The sequence below is a fragment of the Anas platyrhynchos genome, chromosome 3 (genome assembly GCF_047663525.1).
Source record: "Anas platyrhynchos isolate ZD024472 breed Pekin duck chromosome 3, IASCAAS_PekinDuck_T2T, whole genome shotgun sequence".
In the NCBI taxonomy this organism is placed as follows: domain Eukaryota; kingdom Metazoa; phylum Chordata; class Aves; order Anseriformes; family Anatidae; genus Anas; species Anas platyrhynchos.
Genome location: NC_092589.1, coordinates 89960 through 107407, shown reverse-complemented (window position 1 = coordinate 107407; position 17448 = coordinate 89960). Strand labels below are relative to the sequence as shown.

Below are 17448 nucleotides of genomic sequence, written 5' to 3'. Positions count from 1 at the left end.
AACCCACTGGGGAGCCGATGCCCTGTATAAACTATTAAATCGAGTCTTGGTAGCAAGAAATCTGTATACCACAATAAGGCAGGTAACCCAACAATGTGACACCTGTATGCGTCATAATCCCAATACAGGAAATAGGGTGACATTTGGTGTCATTGATAAAGGGAATTATTCGGGGCAACTGTGGCAAATTGATTTTTCAGAACTCCCTAGAAAAGGGGGGTATTGTTATTTACTGGTTCTGACTGACATGATTTCAGGAAGGCCTGAAGCCTTTCCCTGTCAAACAAACAAAGCAAGAAGAAGTGGTTAAAGTCTTGTTAAATGAAATAATACCATGCTTTGGGATTCTAGTAGCAATGTCTTCTGATAGAGTTTCACATTTTTGTGTGCAAGTGGTACAACAGATAAATAAGATTCTAAAGATATTCTAAAGACAACTGCATACTCTTTATAGACCGCAGGCAAGTGGACAGGTAGAAAAAATGAAACATTTAATTAAACAACAAATAGCTAAAATTGGACAAGAATCTAATTTGTCATGACCTCAATCCCTCCCTTTAGCATTACTTAGAATTTGAGTTAAACCTAGAATATAAGGGAATTTGAGTCCCTTTGAAATTTTATATGGAAGGCCATATCAATTTATATTTAGTGGAGAGGATCTAATGCAGCTAGGATTAGAATATTTATATGCATATATAACTGAACTTCAGAAATAATTAAATAAAGTACATAAATTTGTTCTCAGGACCTGGGCTAGATGGTTGGATCAACCAATCCACCCTTTTAAGCTCAGGGATTATATATATAAAGACTTTTTCAGGACAACCCCTAGAGGAAAAACGGAAGGAAAGTGGACGGGACCATACCAGGTATTACTGACAACACGCACCGCCATTAAGATTAAGGAGCAAGCAGCTTGGATCCACGATTCAAGGGTGAAGAAGGCCCTGGCAAGGATATGGACCATGACCCCAATTGGACCAACAAAATTATGGTTTTCCAGATCCTAATGATTGCAGGGGTGTGGTTCTCAGATTCGGGGTGGGCAGTTTGGGATGAGAACTTACACCTGTCCCTGATACAAACAATTTCTCAAGTAATTAATAAGACGAACTGTTGGGTATGCACCCATCTGCCACAGCATGGGAATAAGGGTGTATCGTTAATCAGGATTCCCTTGCCTGCAAACTTACCTTGGACTAATTTGTGGGAAAACACATCTTGGGGTCAAAAATATGAAGAAGTTTTGGAACTAGAAGTTAGTAGCTTCGTGCCATTGGAATCTTACTATGTATGTGTACAAAGGTGTAACCCGCCTAAGGGTATGGGAAAACAGGATTGTATAAATACGGGTACTACTTATGTGGGAAATCAGACATCTTGTAATCAAACAATTGATATTAGTACAACTAGCAGTTGGGCAAATTCAACCAGCTGGCCAGTTCCAGAAGGAAAAGGGTGGTATTGGCTATGCAATGATACAGCTCGTAAGGTCTTGCCCGAGAACTGGAAGGGAACTTGCACTCTTGGAGCAGTAGTCCCCAGTATGACAGTACATGATGTAGTGCCTCGAGGTTACTTGAGAAATCATATCTGGAGAATTAGACGAAAAATTAACAATCCATTGATAGAGAGACACACCGCTTTTCATAGTTTTGTTCGATGGTTTATCCCATGGTTAGGAGTGAATGAATTGGAAAAGGCGATAGTTAATATTTCTGCAATTATAGAGAAGTTAGAAAACAAAACTCTGGATGCTATAAAGGCTCAACAAGAAGAGATATCTAGTTTATCACAGGTAGTATTACAAAATCGGATGGCCCTAGACTTGTTACTGGCCGCTCAAGGGGGAGTCTGTACAGTAATAAATACAAGTTGTTGTATGTATGTAGATCAGAGTGGAAGGATCTCTACCGACCTGGAAGAAATATGGAAGCAGACAAGGGTCCTACATGAGATCAGTAAAGATGATCTTTCATGGAGTTTTAGTGAAATATGGAATAAGTTAACCTCCTGGTTGCCCAACTTCCAATGGTTGGAACAAGTGTTCATTGCTCTTATCACATTAGTAGTGTTAGGAATATTTGTGTGCATGTTGTTTAGATGCCTGCTTTATTGTGTTACTGTAAATAATGAAAGTATCTGATGCAAAAGAATTTGCATGGGAAAAGAAAAGGGGGGATTGATTAAGGAGGTATTGGGGAGGCATTGGGGAGGCAAGGACAATCCCCAGACATGGACAGTATATCTCAAAACAAGACACTGGAACTCATGATAAGGAAGCGGCAGACGGACAGAGAAACAAATGTAAGGACTATAAATCTCAAAATTGGACATTGGAATTCATTATAAAGATACAACAAACGGAAGAATTGGCAACAACCAGCTCTCGCAATTAAGAAACGTGCCAATTCAGCAGATTCCTGACCAAAGGTGAAAAGTACACTGTGAGGAAGACTCGGGGTCTTCCTCCCAAAGACCCCTGCCCACAATTCTTGGGAGGCTCTACGCAGGCGCAAGGTGCCAAAAGGCTAATTAGCATGAGAAGCGAGGGAAGGCGGGGATAGGTAATGCATATGTATAGGCGCTTGTAGAATATTGATAGATTGATTGTATAAATTCAAGACTGCTTTCCGCTTTGGGTATGCACGATAGGTGGAGAGATCCCCCGTGCATCCAGCGCTGCAATAAAGAATATACCACTTAAAGGAATTTCAGCTTCGATCTTTGAATCAACTTGCAAAGCTACTTATAAACTTGACTGTACTGCTTGACTACTTGACTGTAACTCGTAAAGCTAGTAACAGGAAATAATTAATCTTGCCTGGGTTTTTAGCAATTCGTTATTTTCCCTCAGAGAGTTAAGCGATGACCTCAGTTCGTTATTTTCATCAGTCATTTTTCTCAAGGTTTCTCTCAGTTGGCTCATTTTTGTCTCATGCTGCTTATTTTCATCAGTCATTTTTCTCAAGGTTTCTCTCAGTTGGCTCATTTTTGTCTCATGCTGCTAGAGAAATATCAAATTTTAAAACGTGATTAACAAGAGAGTCTTTTTAGAAATAATTCTCAACTAAGTTCCATTTCAGTGTTAAAAAACAGGACAAACTTTCAAAGATCAAATTTGTAATTCTTCATGGTCCAATCTGCACATACCACCAGTAGTGAAGAAAGCAACATCCACACCACATATTAAGAAGAAATATAAAGAAAATGGGAGCCATGGTGTACAGCCTATGGATCTTTTTTTTTTTTTCCAGAAAATACCTAGATCTTCTCATTGATCCTCTTGTACATTCCTCAGTTAAGTCAGGTGTGTGAAAGAATTGTGAATGAAAACAAATGTCAAAGCTTTTGTTTACACTTAGCTCTTTTTTCTTTTAGCATCCATTTTAACCACAAATATGCCCAATTCTCCCTTTTTTGAATCTTTCAAATATTCTAACTATTCACTGCTGATAGTTAAGACGCTTTAGTTCACCTGTACTTAAACACCTGTCCTGCAATGTCCAGCAATGTATCCAATACGTGCTACATTTCATCGAATTGGAAAAAAATTGTGAAACTCAAGATAGTAATCTTTTAATATTTGTTGTTATTATTAGTCCACAATATAATTTAATACCAGTACATACCATTAAAATATAAGCAAAAACAGACAAAAGAAACTGCAACAAAGGAAAATTGAAGCGACAATTACTTGTAACAGTCAAAAACCTGCGTGCCTTGAAAAAGAAACCAAGGAATGTGTCTTTTTTCCCCTTCACTGGAAATTTGAAATATAATTAAATATTTTCCAGCAGATTCTGAAAAAAAAACCAACACTGAGGCTTTGAAGCTGAGTATAAAACAAATGTTTTCAGAAAATAACACTGTTACTGAGCATAACCTGTGAGAAAACAATATGGGGCAAACTATAACCGCCATTTAGATATAAGTAGCATACTCTATGGATACAACAAGCATCCTGATCATCATGTAAGTCCTCTATGAATACTTCAGTTTGCACAAAAGAGAAAGAGAAAGAAAGATTTTACTGAGACTAGGAAGCAGATGATTTTAATCATACTCAAGACCATCAGAACTGCAATTCACTGAAGGAGCAACGGTCAAAAGAGTTTAGGCAGCAATTTGCTTGTCAGCATTTAGGTCAGATTTAAGTCAAGTGAGAAGAAAACTTTAACGTTGTATTCTTGTGAACCACTGTCTCAGCGTGCCTTTAAGAACAGAGAAAATACTCCTTTAATTAACACTTTCAAAAATAACTAACTCTAAAGTCTTTAATACTGCAAAAGCTCTGAGAGACTAAATTTCATGTACTAGAAAACGAAGCAGAAAGTATTTACAACCATTCACACAATTCTTGTCTTAAAGAAACAAAATCAGCAATTTTGCAAACAACTTGTTCAAACATTTAAAATTGTTGACTGTAACTTGCAAAGCTACTTATAAACTTGACTGTACTGCTTGACTACTTGACTGTAACTCGTAAAGCTAGTAACAGGAAATAATTAATCTTGCCTGGGTTTTTAGCAATTCGTTATTTTCCCTCAGAGAGTTAAGCGATGACCTCAGTTCATTATTTTCATCAGTCATTTTTCTAAAGGGTTGTCTCAGTTGGCTCCTTTTTGTCCCATGCTGCTAGAGAAATATCAAATTTTAAAACGTGATTAACAAGAGAGTCTTTTTAGAAATAATTCCCAACTAAGTTCCATTTCAGTGTTAAAAAACAGGACAAACTTTCAAAGATCAAATTTGTAATTCTTCATGGTCCAATCTGCACATACCACCAGTAGTGAAGAAAGCAACATCCACACCACATATTAAGAAGAAATATAAAGAAAATGGGAGCCATGGTGTACAGCCTATGGATCTTTTTTTTTTTTTTTCCAGAAAATACCTAGATCTTCTCATTGATCCTCTTGTACATTCCTCAGTTAAGTCAGGTGTGGGAAAGAATTGTGAATGAAAACAAATGTCAAAGCTTTTGTTTACACTTAGCTCTTTTTTTTTTTTAGCATCCATTTTAACCACAAATATGCCCAATTCTCCCTTTTTTGAATCTTTCAAATATTCTAACTATTCACTGCTGATAGTTAAGACGCTTTAGTTCACCTGTACTTAAACACCTGTCCTGCAATGTCCAGCAATGTATCCAATACGTGCTACATTTCATCGAATTGGAAAAAAATAATTGTGAAACTCAAGATAGTAATCTTTTAATATTTGTTGTTATTATTAGTCCACAATATAATTTAATACCAGTACATACCATTAAAATATAAGCAAAAACAGACAAAAGAAACTGCAACAAAGGAAAATTGAAGCGACAATTACTTGTAACAGTCAAAAACCTGCGTGCCTTGAAAAAGAAACCAAGGAATGTGTCTTTTTTCCCCTTCACTGGAAATTTGAAATATAATTAAATATTTTCCAGCAGATTCTGAAAAAAAAAACAACACTGAGGCTTTGAAGCTGAGTATAAAACAAATGTTTTCAGAAAATAACACTGTTACTGAGCATGACCTGTGAGAAAACAATATGGGGCAAACTATAACCGCCATTTAGATATAAGTAGCATACTCTATGGATACAACAAGCATCCTGATCATCATGTAAGTCCTCTATGAATACTTCAGTTTGCACAAAAGAGAAAGAGAAAGAAAGATTTTACTGAGACTAGGAAGCAGATGATTTTAATCATACTCAAGAGCATCAGAACTGCAATTCACTGAAGGAGCAATGGTCAAAAGAGTTTAGGCAGCAATTTGCTTGTCAGCATTTAGGTCAGATTTAAGTCAAGTGAGAAGAAAACTTTAACTTTGTATTCTTGTGAACCACTGTCTCAGCGTGCCTTTAAGAACAGAGAAAATACTCCTTTAATTAACACTTTCAAAAATAACTAACTCTAAAGTCTTTAATACTGCAAAAGCTCTGAGAGACTAAATTTCATGTACTAGAAAACGAAGCAGAAAGTATTTACAACCATTCACACAATTCTTGTCTTAAAGAAACAAAATCAGCAATTTTGCAAACAACTTGTTCAAACATTTAAAATTGTTGACTGTAACTTGCAAAGCTACTTATAAACTTGACTGTACTGCTTGACTACTTGACTGTAACTCGTAAAGCTAGTAACAGGAAATAATTAATCTTGCCTGGGTTTTTAGCAATTCGTTATTTTCCCTCAGAGAGTTAAGCGATGACCTCAGTTCGTTATTTTCATCAGTCATTTTTCTCAAGGTTTCTCTCAGTTGGCTCATTTTTGTCTCATGCTGCTAGAGAAATATCAAATTTTAAAACGTGATTAACAAGAGAGTCTTTTTAGAAATAATTCTCAACTAAGTTCCATTTCAGTGTTAAAAAACAGGACAAACTTTCAAAGATCAAATTTGTAATTCTTCATGGTCCAATCTGCACATACCACCAGTAGTGAAGAAAGCAACATCCACACCACATATTAAGAAGAAATATAAAGAAAATGGGAGCCATGGTGTACAGCCTATGGATCTTTTTTTTTTTTTTTCCAGAAAATACCTAGATCTTCTCATTGATCCTCTTGTACATTCCTCAGTTAAGTCAGGTGTGGGAAAGAATTGTGAATGAAAACAAATGTCAAAGCTTTTGTTTACACTTAGCTCTTTTTTTTTTTTAGCATCCATTTTAACCACAAATATGCCCAATTCTCCCTTTTTTGAATCTTTCAAATATTCTAACTATTCACTGCTGATAGTTAAGACGCTTTAGTTCACCTGTACTTAAACACCTGTCCTGCAATGTCCAGCAATGTATCCAATACGTGCTACATTTCATTGAATTGGAAAAAAATAATTGTGAAACTCAAGATAGTAATCTTTTAATATTTGTTGTTATTATTAGTCCACAATATAATTTAATACCAGTACATACCATTAAAATATAAGCAAAAACAGACAAAAGAAACTGCAACAAAGGAAAATTGAAGCGACAATTACTTGTAACAGTCAAAAACCTGCGTGCCTTGAAAAAGAAACCAAGGAATGTGTCTTTTTTCCCCTTCACTGGAAATTTGAAATATAATTAAATATTTTCCAGCAGATTCTGAAAAAAAAAACAACACTGAGGCTTTGAAGCTGAGTATAAAACAAATGTTTTCAGAAAATAACACTGTTACTGAGCATGACCTGTGAGAAAACAATATGGGGCAAACTATAACCGCCATTTAGATATAAGTAGCATACTCTATGGATACAACAAGCATCCTGATCATCATGTAAGTCCTCTATGAATACTTCAGTTTGCACAAAAGAGAAAGAGAAAGAAAGATTTTACTGAGACTAGGAAGCAGATGATTTTAATCATACTCAAGAGCATCAGAACTGCAATTCACCGAAGGAGCAACGGTCAAAAGAGTTTAGGCAGCAATTTGCTTGTCAGCATTTAGGTCAGATTTAAGTCAAGTGAGAAGAAAACTTTAACTTTGTATTCTTGTGAACCACTGTCTCAGCGTGCCTTTAAGAACAGAGAAAATACTCCTTTAATTAACACTTTCAAAAATAACTAACTCTAAAGTCTTTAATACTGCAAAAGCTCTGAGAGACTAAATTTCATGTACTAGAAAACGAAGCAGAAAGTATTTATAACCATTCACACAATTCTTGTCTTAAAGAAACAAAATCAGCAATTTTGCAAACAACTTGTTCAAACATTTAAAATTGTTGACTGTAACTTGCAAAGCTACTTATAAACTTGACTGTACTGCTTGACTACTTGACTGTAACTCGTAAAGCTAGTAACAGGAAATAATTAATCTTGCCTGGGTTTTTAGCAATTCGTTATTTTCCCTCAGAGAGTTAAGCGATGACCTCAGTTCGTTATTTTCATCAGTCATTTTTCTCAAGGTTTCTCTCAGTTGGCTCATTTTTGTCTCATGCTGCTTATTTTAATCAGTCATTTTTCTCAAGGTTTCTCTCAGTTGGCTCATTTTTGTCTCATGCTGCTAGAGAAATATCAAATTTTAAAACGTGATTAACAAGAGAGTCTTTTTAGAAATAATTCCCAACTAAGTTCCATTTCAGTGTTAAAAAACAGGACAAACTTTCAAAGATCAAATTTGTAATTCTTCATGGTCCAATCTGCACATACTACCAGTAGTGAAGAAAGCAACATCCACACCACATATTAAGAAGAAATATAAAGAAAATGGGAGCCATGGTGTACAGCCTATGGATCTTTTTTTTTTTTTTTCCAGAAAATACCTAGATCTTCTCATTGATCCTCTTGTACATTCCTCAGTTAAGTCAGGTGTGGGAAAGAATTGTGAATGAAAACAAATGTCAAAGCTTTTGTTTACACTTAGCTCTTTTTTTTTTTTAGCATCCATTTTAACCACAAATATGCCCAATTCTCCCTTTTTTGAATCTTTCAAATATTCTAACTATTCACTGCTGATAGTTAAGACGCTTTAGTTCACCTGTACTTAAACACCTGTCCTGCAATGTCCAGCAATGTATCCAATACGTGCTACATTTCATCGAATTGGAAAAAAATAATTGTGAAACTCAAGATAGTAATCTTTTAATATTTGTTGTTATTATTAGTCCACAGTATAATTTAATACCAGTACATACCATTAAAATATAAGCAAAAACAGACAAAAGAAACTGCAACAAAGGAAAATTGAAGCGACAATTACTTGTAACAGTCAAAAACCTGCGTGCCTTGAAAAAGAAACCAAGGAATGTGTCTTTTTTCCCCTTCACTGGAAATTTGAAATATAATTAAATATTTTCCAGCAGATTCTGAAAAAAAAAACAACACTGAGGCTTTGAAGCTGAGTATAAAACAAATGTTTTCAGAAAATAACACTGTTACTGAGCATGACCTGTGAGAAAACAATATGGGGCAAACTATAACCGCCATTTAAATATAAGTAGCATACTCTATGGATACAACAAGCATCCTGATCATCATGTAAGTCCTCTATGAATACTTCAGTTTGCACAAAAGAGAAAGAGAAAGAAAGATTTTACTGAGACTAGGAAGCAGATGATTTTAATCATACTCAAGACCATCAGAACTGCAATTCACTGAAGGAGCAACGGTCAAAACAGTTTAGGCAGCAATTTGCTTGTCAGCATTTAGGTCAGATTTAAGTCAAGTGAGAAGAAAACTTTAACGTTGTATTCTTGTGAACCACTGTCTCAGCGTGCCTTTAAGAACAGAGAAAATACTCCTTTAATTAACACTTTCAAAAATAACTAACTCTAAAGTCTTTAATACTGCAAAAGCTCTGAGAGACTAAATTTCATGTACTAGAAAACGAAGCAGAAAGTATTTACAACCATTCACACAATTCTTGTCTTAAAGAAACAAAATCAGCAATTTTGCAAACAACTTGTTCAAACATTTAAAATTGTTGACTGTAACTTGCAAAGCTACTTATAAACTTGACTGTACTGCTTGACTACTTGACTGTAACTCGTAAAGCTAGTAACAGGAAATAATTAATCTTGCCTGGGTTTTTAGCAATTCGTTATTTTCCCTCAGAGAGTTAAGCGATGACCTCAGTTCGTTATTTTCATCAGTCATTTTTCTCAAGGTTTCTCTCAGTTGGCTCATTTTTGTCTCATGCTGCTTATTTTCATCGGTCATTTTTCTCAAGGTTTCTCTCAGTTGGCTCATTTTTGTCTCATGCTGCTAGAGAAATATCAAATTTTAAAACGTGATTAACAAGAGAGTCTTTTTAGAAATAATTCCCAACTAAGTTCCATTTCAGTGTTAAAAAACAGGACAAACTTTCAAAGATCAAATTTGTAATTCTTCATGGTCCAATCTGCACATACTACCAGTAGTGAAGAAAGCAACATCCACACCACATATTAAGAAGAAATATAAAGAAAATGGGAGCCATGGTGTACAGCCTATGGATCTTTTTTTTTTTTTTTCCAGAAAATACCTAGATCTTCTCATTGATCCTCTTGTACATTCCTCAGTTAAGTCAGGTGTGGGAAAGAATTGTGAATGAAAACAAATGTCAAAGCTTTTGTTTACACTTAGCTCTTTTTTTTTTTTAGCATCCATTTTAACCACAAATATGCCCAATTCTCCCTTTTTTGAATCTTTCAAATATTCTAACTATTCACTGCTGATAGTTAAGACGCTTTAGTTCACCTGTACTTAAACACCTGTCCTGCAATGTCCAGCAATGTATCCAATACGTGCTACATTTCATCGAATTGGAAAAAAATAATTGTGAAACTCAAGATAGTAATCTTTTAATATTTGTTGTTATTATTAGTCCACAGTATAATTTAATACCAGTACATACCATTAAAATATAAGCAAAAACAGACAAAAGAAACTGCAACAAAGGAAAATTGAAGCGACAATTACTTGTAACAGTCAAAAACCTGCGTGCCTTGAAAAAGAAACCAAGGAATGTGTCTTTTTTCCCCTTCACTGGAAATTTGAAATATAATTAAATATTTTCCAGCAGATTCTGAAAAAAAAAACAACACTGAGGCTTTGAAGCTGAGTATAAAACAAATGTTTTCAGAAAATAACACTGTTACTGAGCATGACCTGTGAGAAAACAATATGGGGCAAACTATAACCGCCATTTAAATATAAGTAGCATACTCTATGGATACAACAAGCATCCTGATCATCATGTAAGTCCTCTATGAATACTTCAGTTTGCACAAAAGAGAAAGAGAAAGAAAGATTTTACTGAGACTAGGAAGCAGATGATTTTAATCATACTCAAGACCATCAGAACTGCAATTCACTGAAGGAGCAACGGTCAAAACAGTTTAGGCAGCAATTTGCTTGTCAGCATTTAGGTCAGATTTAAGTCAAGTGAGAAGAAAACTTTAACGTTGTATTCTTGTGAACCACTGTCTCAGCGTGCCTTTAAGAACAGAGAAAATACTCCTTTAATTAACACTTTCAAAAATAACTAACTCTAAAGTCTTTAATACTGCAAAAGCTCTGAGAGACTAAATTTCATGTACTAGAAAACGAAGCAGAAAGTATTTACAACCATTCACACAATTCTTGTCTTAAAGAAACAAAATCAGCAATTTTGCAAACAACTTGTTCAAACATTTAAAATTGTTGACTGTAACTTGCAAAGCTACTTATAAACTTGACTGTACTGCTTGACTACTTGACTGTAACTCGTAAAGCTAGTAACAGGAAATAATTAATCTTGCCTGGGTTTTTAGCAATTCGTTATTTTCCCTCAGAGAGTTAAGCGATGACCTCAGTTCGTTATTTTCATCAGTCATTTTTCTCAAGGTTTCTCTCAGTTGGCTCATTTTTGTCTCATGCTGCTTATTTTCATCGGTCATTTTTCTCAAGGTTTCTCTCAGTTGGCTCATTTTTGTCTCATGCTGCTAGAGAAATATCAAATTTTAAAACGTGATTAACAAGAGAGTCTTTTTAGAAATAATTCCCAACTAAGTTCCATTTCAGTGTTAAAAAACAGGACAAACTTTCAAAGATCAAATTTGTAATTCTTCATGGTCCAATCTGCACATACTACCAGTAGTGAAGAAAGCAACATCCACACCACATATTAAGAAGAAATATAAAGAAAATGGGAGCCATGGTGTACAGCCTATGGATCTTTTTTTTTTTTTTTCCAGAAAATACCTAGATCTTCTCATTGATCCTCTTGTACATTCCTCAGTTAAGTCAGGTGTGGGAAAGAATTGTGAATGAAAACAAATGTCAAAGCTTTTGTTTACACTTAGCTCTTTTTTTTTTTTAGCATCCATTTTAACCACAAATATGCCCAATTCTCCCTTTTTTGAATCTTTCAAATATTCTAACTATTCACTGCTGATAGTTAAGACGCTTTAGTTCACCTGTACTTAAACACCTGTCCTGCAATGTCCAGCAATGTATCCAATACGTGCTACATTTCATCGAATTGGAAAAAAATAATTGTGAAACTCAAGATAGTAATCTTTTAATATTTGTTGTTATTATTAGTCCACAGTATAATTTAATACCAGTACATACCATTAAAATATAAGCAAAAACAGACAAAAGAAACTGCAACAAAGGAAAATTGAAGCGACAATTACTTGTAACAGTCAAAAACCTGCGTGCCTTGAAAAAGAAACCAAGGAATGTGTCTTTTTTCCCCTTCACTGGAAATTTGAAATATAATTAAATATTTTCCAGCAGATTCTGAAAAAAAAAACAACACTGAGGCTTTGAAGCTGAGTATAAAACAAATGTTTTCAGAAAATAACACTGTTACTGAGCATGACCTGTGAGAAAACAATATGGGGCAAACTATAACCGCCATTTAAATATAAGTAGCATACTCTATGGATACAACAAGCATCCTGATCATCATGTAAGTCCTCTATGAATACTTCAGTTTGCACAAAAGAGAAAGAGAAAGAAAGATTTTACTGAGACTAGGAAGCAGATGATTTTAATCATACTCAAGACCATCAGAACTGCAATTCACTGAAGGAGCAACGGTCAAAACAGTTTAGGCAGCAATTTGCTTGTCAGCATTTAGGTCAGATTTAAGTCAAGTGAGAAGAAAACTTTAACGTTGTATTCTTGTGAACCACTGTCTCAGCGTGCCTTTAAGAACAGAGAAAATACTCCTTTAATTAACACTTTCAAAAATAACTAACTCTAAAGTCTTTAATACTGCAAAAGCTCTGAGAGACTAAATTTCATGTACTAGAAAACGAAGCAGAAAGTATTTACAACCATTCACACAATTCTTGTCTTAAAGAAACAAAATCAGCAATTTTGCAAACAACTTGTTCAAACATTTAAAATTGTTGACTGTAACTTGCAAAGCTACTTATAAACTTGACTGTACTGCTTGACTACTTGACTGTAACTCGTAAAGCTAGTAACAGGAAATAATTAATCTTGCCTGGGTTTTTAGCAATTCGTTATTTTCCCTCAGAGAGTTAAGCGATGACCTCAGTTCGTTATTTTCATCAGTCATTTTTCTCAAGGTTTCTCTCAGTTGGCTCATTTTTGTCTCATGCTGCTTATTTTCATCGGTCATTTTTCTCAAGGTTTCTCTCAGTTGGCTCATTTTTGTCTCATGCTGCTAGAGAAATATCAAATTTTAAAACGTGATTAACAAGAGAGTCTTTTTAGAAATAATTCCCAACTAAGTTCCATTTCAGTGTTAAAAAACAGGACAAACTTTCAAAGATCAAATTTGTAATTCTTCATGGTCCAATCTGCACATACTACCAGTAGTGAAGAAAGCAACATCCACACCACATATTAAGAAGAAATATAAAGAAAATGGGAGCCATGGTGTACAGCCTATGGATCTTTTTTTTTTTTTTTCCAGAAAATACCTAGATCTTCTCATTGATCCTCTTGTACATTCCTCAGTTAAGTCAGGTGTGGGAAAGAATTGTGAATGAAAACAAATGTCAAAGCTTTTGTTTACACTTAGCTCTTTTTTTTTTTTAGCATCCATTTTAACCACAAATATGCCCAATTCTCCCTTTTTTGAATCTTTCAAATATTCTAACTATTCACTGCTGATAGTTAAGACGCTTTAGTTCACCTGTACTTAAACACCTGTCCTGCAATGTCCAGCAATGTATCCAATACGTGCTACATTTCATCGAATTGGAAAAAAATAATTGTGAAACTCAAGATAGTAATCTTTTAATATTTGTTGTTATTATTAGTCCACAGTATAATTTAATACCAGTACATACCATTAAAATATAAGCAAAAACAGACAAAAGAAACTGCAACAAAGGAAAATTGAAGCGACAATTACTTGTAACAGTCAAAAACCTGCGTGCCTTGAAAAAGAAACCAAGGAATGTGTCTTTTTTCCCCTTCACTGGAAATTTGAAATATAATTAAATATTTTCCAGCAGATTCTGAAAAAAAAAACAACACTGAGGCTTTGAAGCTGAGTATAAAACAAATGTTTTCAGAAAATAACACTGTTACTGAGCATGACCTGTGAGAAAACAATATGGGGCAAACTATAACCGCCATTTAAATATAAGTAGCATACTCTATGGATACAACAAGCATCCTGATCATCATGTAAGTCCTCTATGAATACTTCAGTTTGCACAAAAGAGAAAGAGAAAGAAAGATTTTACTGAGACTAGGAAGCAGATGATTTTAATCATACTCAAGACCATCAGAACTGCAATTCACTGAAGGAGCAACGGTCAAAACAGTTTAGGCAGCAATTTGCTTGTCAGCATTTAGGTCAGATTTAAGTCAAGTGAGAAGAAAACTTTAACGTTGTATTCTTGTGAACCACTGTCTCAGCGTGCCTTTAAGAACAGAGAAAATACTCCTTTAATTAACACTTTCAAAAATAACTAACTCTAAAGTCTTTAATACTGCAAAAGCTCTGAGAGACTAAATTTCATGTACTAGAAAACGAAGCAGAAAGTATTTACAACCATTCACACAATTCTTGTCTTAAAGAAACAAAATCAGCAATTTTGCAAACAACTTGTTCAAACATTTAAAATTGTTGACTGTAACTTGCAAAGCTACTTATAAACTTGACTGTACTGCTTGACTACTTGACTGTAACTCGTAAAGCTAGTAACAGGAAATAATTAATCTTGCCTGGGTTTTTAGCAATTCGTTATTTTCCCTCAGAGAGTTAAGCGATGACCTCAGTTCGTTATTTTCATCAGTCATTTTTCTCAAGGTTTCTCTCAGTTGGCTCATTTTTGTCTCATGCTGCTTATTTTCATCGGTCATTTTTCTCAAGGTTTCTCTCAGTTGGCTCATTTTTGTCTCATGCTGCTAGAGAAATATCAAATTTTAAAACGTGATTAACAAGAGAGTCTTTTTAGAAATAATTCCCAACTAAGTTCCATTTCAGTGTTAAAAAACAGGACAAACTTTCAAAGATCAAATTTGTAATTCTTCATGGTCCAATCTGCACATACTACCAGTAGTGAAGAAAGCAACATCCACACCACATATTAAGAAGAAATATAAAGAAAATGGGAGCCATGGTGTACAGCCTATGGATCTTTTTTTTTTTTTTTCCAGAAAATACCTAGATCTTCTCATTGATCCTCTTGTACATTCCTCAGTTAAGTCAGGTGTGGGAAAGAATTGTGAATGAAAACAAATGTCAAAGCTTTTGTTTACACTTAGCTCTTTTTTTTTTTTAGCATCCATTTTAACCACAAATATGCCCAATTCTCCCTTTTTTGAATCTTTCAAATATTCTAACTATTCACTGCTGATAGTTAAGACGCTTTAGTTCACCTGTACTTAAACACCTGTCCTGCAATGTCCAGCAATGTATCCAATACGTGCTACATTTCATCGAATTGGAAAAAAATAATTGTGAAACTCAAGATAGTAATCTTTTAATATTTGTTGTTATTATTAGTCCACAATATAATTTAATACCAGTACATACCATTAAAATATAAGCAAAAACAGACAAAAGAAACTGCAACAAAGGAAAATTGAAGCGACAATTACTTGTAACAGTCAAAAACCTGCGTGCCTTGAAAAAGAAACCAAGGAATGTGTCTTTTTTCCCCTTCACTGGAAATTTGAAATATAATTAAATATTTTCCAGCAGATTCTGAAAAAAAAAACAACACTGAGGCTTTGAAGCTGAGTATAAAACAAATGTTTTCAGAAAATAACACTGTTACTGAGCATGACCTGTGAGAAAACAATATGGGGCAAACTATAACCGCCATTTAAATATAAGTAGCATACTCTATGGATACAACAAGCATCCTGATCATCATGTAAGTCCTCTATGAATACTTCAGTTTGCACAAAAGAGAAAGAGAAAGAAAGATTTTACTGAGACTAGGAAGCAGATGATTTTAATCATACTCAAGACCATCAGAACTGCAATTCACTGAAGGAGCAACGGTCAAAACAGTTTAGGCAGCAATTTGCTTGTCAGCATTTAGGTCAGATTTAAGTCAAGTGAGAAGAAAACTTTAACGTTGTATTCTTGTGAACCACTGTCTCAGCGTGCCTTTAAGAACAGAGAAAATACTCCTTTAATTAACACTTTCAAAAATAACTAACTCTAAAGTCTTTAATACTGCAAAAGCTCTGAGAGACTAAATTTCATGTACTAGAAAACGAAGCAGAAAGTATTTACAACCATTCACACAATTCTTGTCTTAAAGAAACAAAATCAGCAATTTTGCAAACAACTTGTTCAAACATTTAAAATTGTTGACTGTAACTTGCAAAGCTACTTATAAACTTGACTGTACTGCTTGACTACTTGACTGTAACTCGTAAAGCTAGTAACAGGAAATAATTAATCTTGCCTGGGTTTTTAGCAATTCGTTATTTTCCCTCAGAGAGTTAAGCGATGACCTCAGTTCGTTATTTTCATCAGTCATTTTTCTCAAGGTTTCTCTCAGTTGGCTCATTTTTGTCTCATGCTGCTTATTTTCATCAGTCATTTTTCTCAAGGTTTCTCTCAGTTGGCTCATTTTTGTCTCATGCTGCTAGAGAAATATCAAATTTTAAAACGTGATTAACAAGAGAGTCTTTTTAGAAATAATTCCCAACTAAGTTCCATTTCAGTGTTAAAAAACAGGACAAACTTTCAAAGATCAAATTTGTAATTCTTCATGGTCCAATCTGCACATACTACCAGTAGTGAAGAAAGCAACATCCACACCACATATTAAGAAGAAATATAAAGAAAATGGGAGCCATGGTGTACAGCCTATGGATCTTTTTTTTTTTTTTTCCAGAAAATACCTAGATCTTCTCATTGATCCTCTTGTACATTCCTCAGTTAAGTCAGGTGTGGGAAAGAATTGTGAATGAAAACAAATGTCAAAGCTTTTGTTTACACTTAGCTCTTTTTTTTTTTTAGCATCCATTTTAACCACAAATATGCCCAATTCTCCCTTTTTTGAATCTTTCAAATATTCTAACTATTCACTGCTGATAGTTAAGACGCTTTAGTTCACCTGTACTTAAACACCTGTCCTGCAATGTCCAGCAATGTATCCAATACGTGCTACATTTCATCGAATTGGAAAAAAATAATTGTGAAACTCAAGATAGTAATCTTTTAATATTTGTTGTTATTATTAGTCCACAGTATAATTTAATACCAGTACATACCATTAAAATATAAGCAAAAACAGACAAAAGAAACTGCAACAAAGGAAAATTGAAGCGACAATTACTTGTAACAGTCAAAAACCTGCGTGCCTTGAAAAAGAAACCAAGGAATGTGTCTTTTTTCCCCTTCACTGGAAATTTGAAATATAATTAAATATTTTCCAGCAGATTCTGAAAAAAAAAACAACACTGAGGCTTTGAAGCTGAGTATAAAACAAATGTTTTCAGAAAATAACACTGTTACTGAGCATGACCTGTGAGAAAACAATATGGGGCAAACTATAACCGCCATTTAGATATAAGTAGCATACTCTATGGATACAACAAGCATCCTGATCA

General features: G+C 34.4%; 1 protein-coding gene across 6 annotated transcripts; it reads right to left on the bottom strand.

Annotated features, from left to right (window-relative positions):
• Positions 1-7398: 7398 nt before the first annotated feature.
• LOC140002056 (uncharacterized) lies at positions 7399-16475 on the bottom strand. Of its 6 annotated transcripts, none has more exons than XM_072035149.1 (6): positions 16296-16475; positions 14596-14778; positions 12896-13078; positions 11196-11378; positions 9496-9678; positions 7399-7978 (listed from the first exon to the last, which is right to left on the bottom strand). In XM_072035149.1, exons 1-6 carry the CDS (start codon positions 16461-16463, stop codon positions 7922-7924), a joined length of 957 nt encoding a protein of 318 aa, XP_071891250.1. In that variant the 5' UTR covers positions 16464-16475; the 3' UTR covers positions 7399-7921. The 6 variants fall into 6 exon arrangements, with proteins under 6 accessions (XP_071891250.1, XP_071891255.1, XP_071891253.1 ...); XM_072035154.1 differs by having other exon boundaries at positions 7399-7975; XM_072035152.1 differs by having other exon boundaries at positions 7400-7978; positions 9496-9675.
• Between the last annotated feature and the right edge of the window lie 973 nt (positions 16476-17448).

Excerpts from the sequence above, each read along its gene's own strand:
- LOC140002056 (XM_072035149.1), bottom strand. The coding sequence starts at position 16,463 with ATGAGCCAACTGAGAGAAACCTTGAGAAAAATGACTGATGAAAATAAG. Across the intron at positions 13,079-14,595 it reads ACGAATTGCTAAAAACCCAG|CAGCATGAGACAAAAATGAG; the intron begins GCAAGATTAATT and ends ATATTTCTCTAG. Across the intron at positions 7,979-9,495 it reads ACGAATTGCTAAAAACCCAG|CAGCATGAGACAAAAATGAG; the intron begins GCAAGATTAATT and ends ATATTTCTCTAG.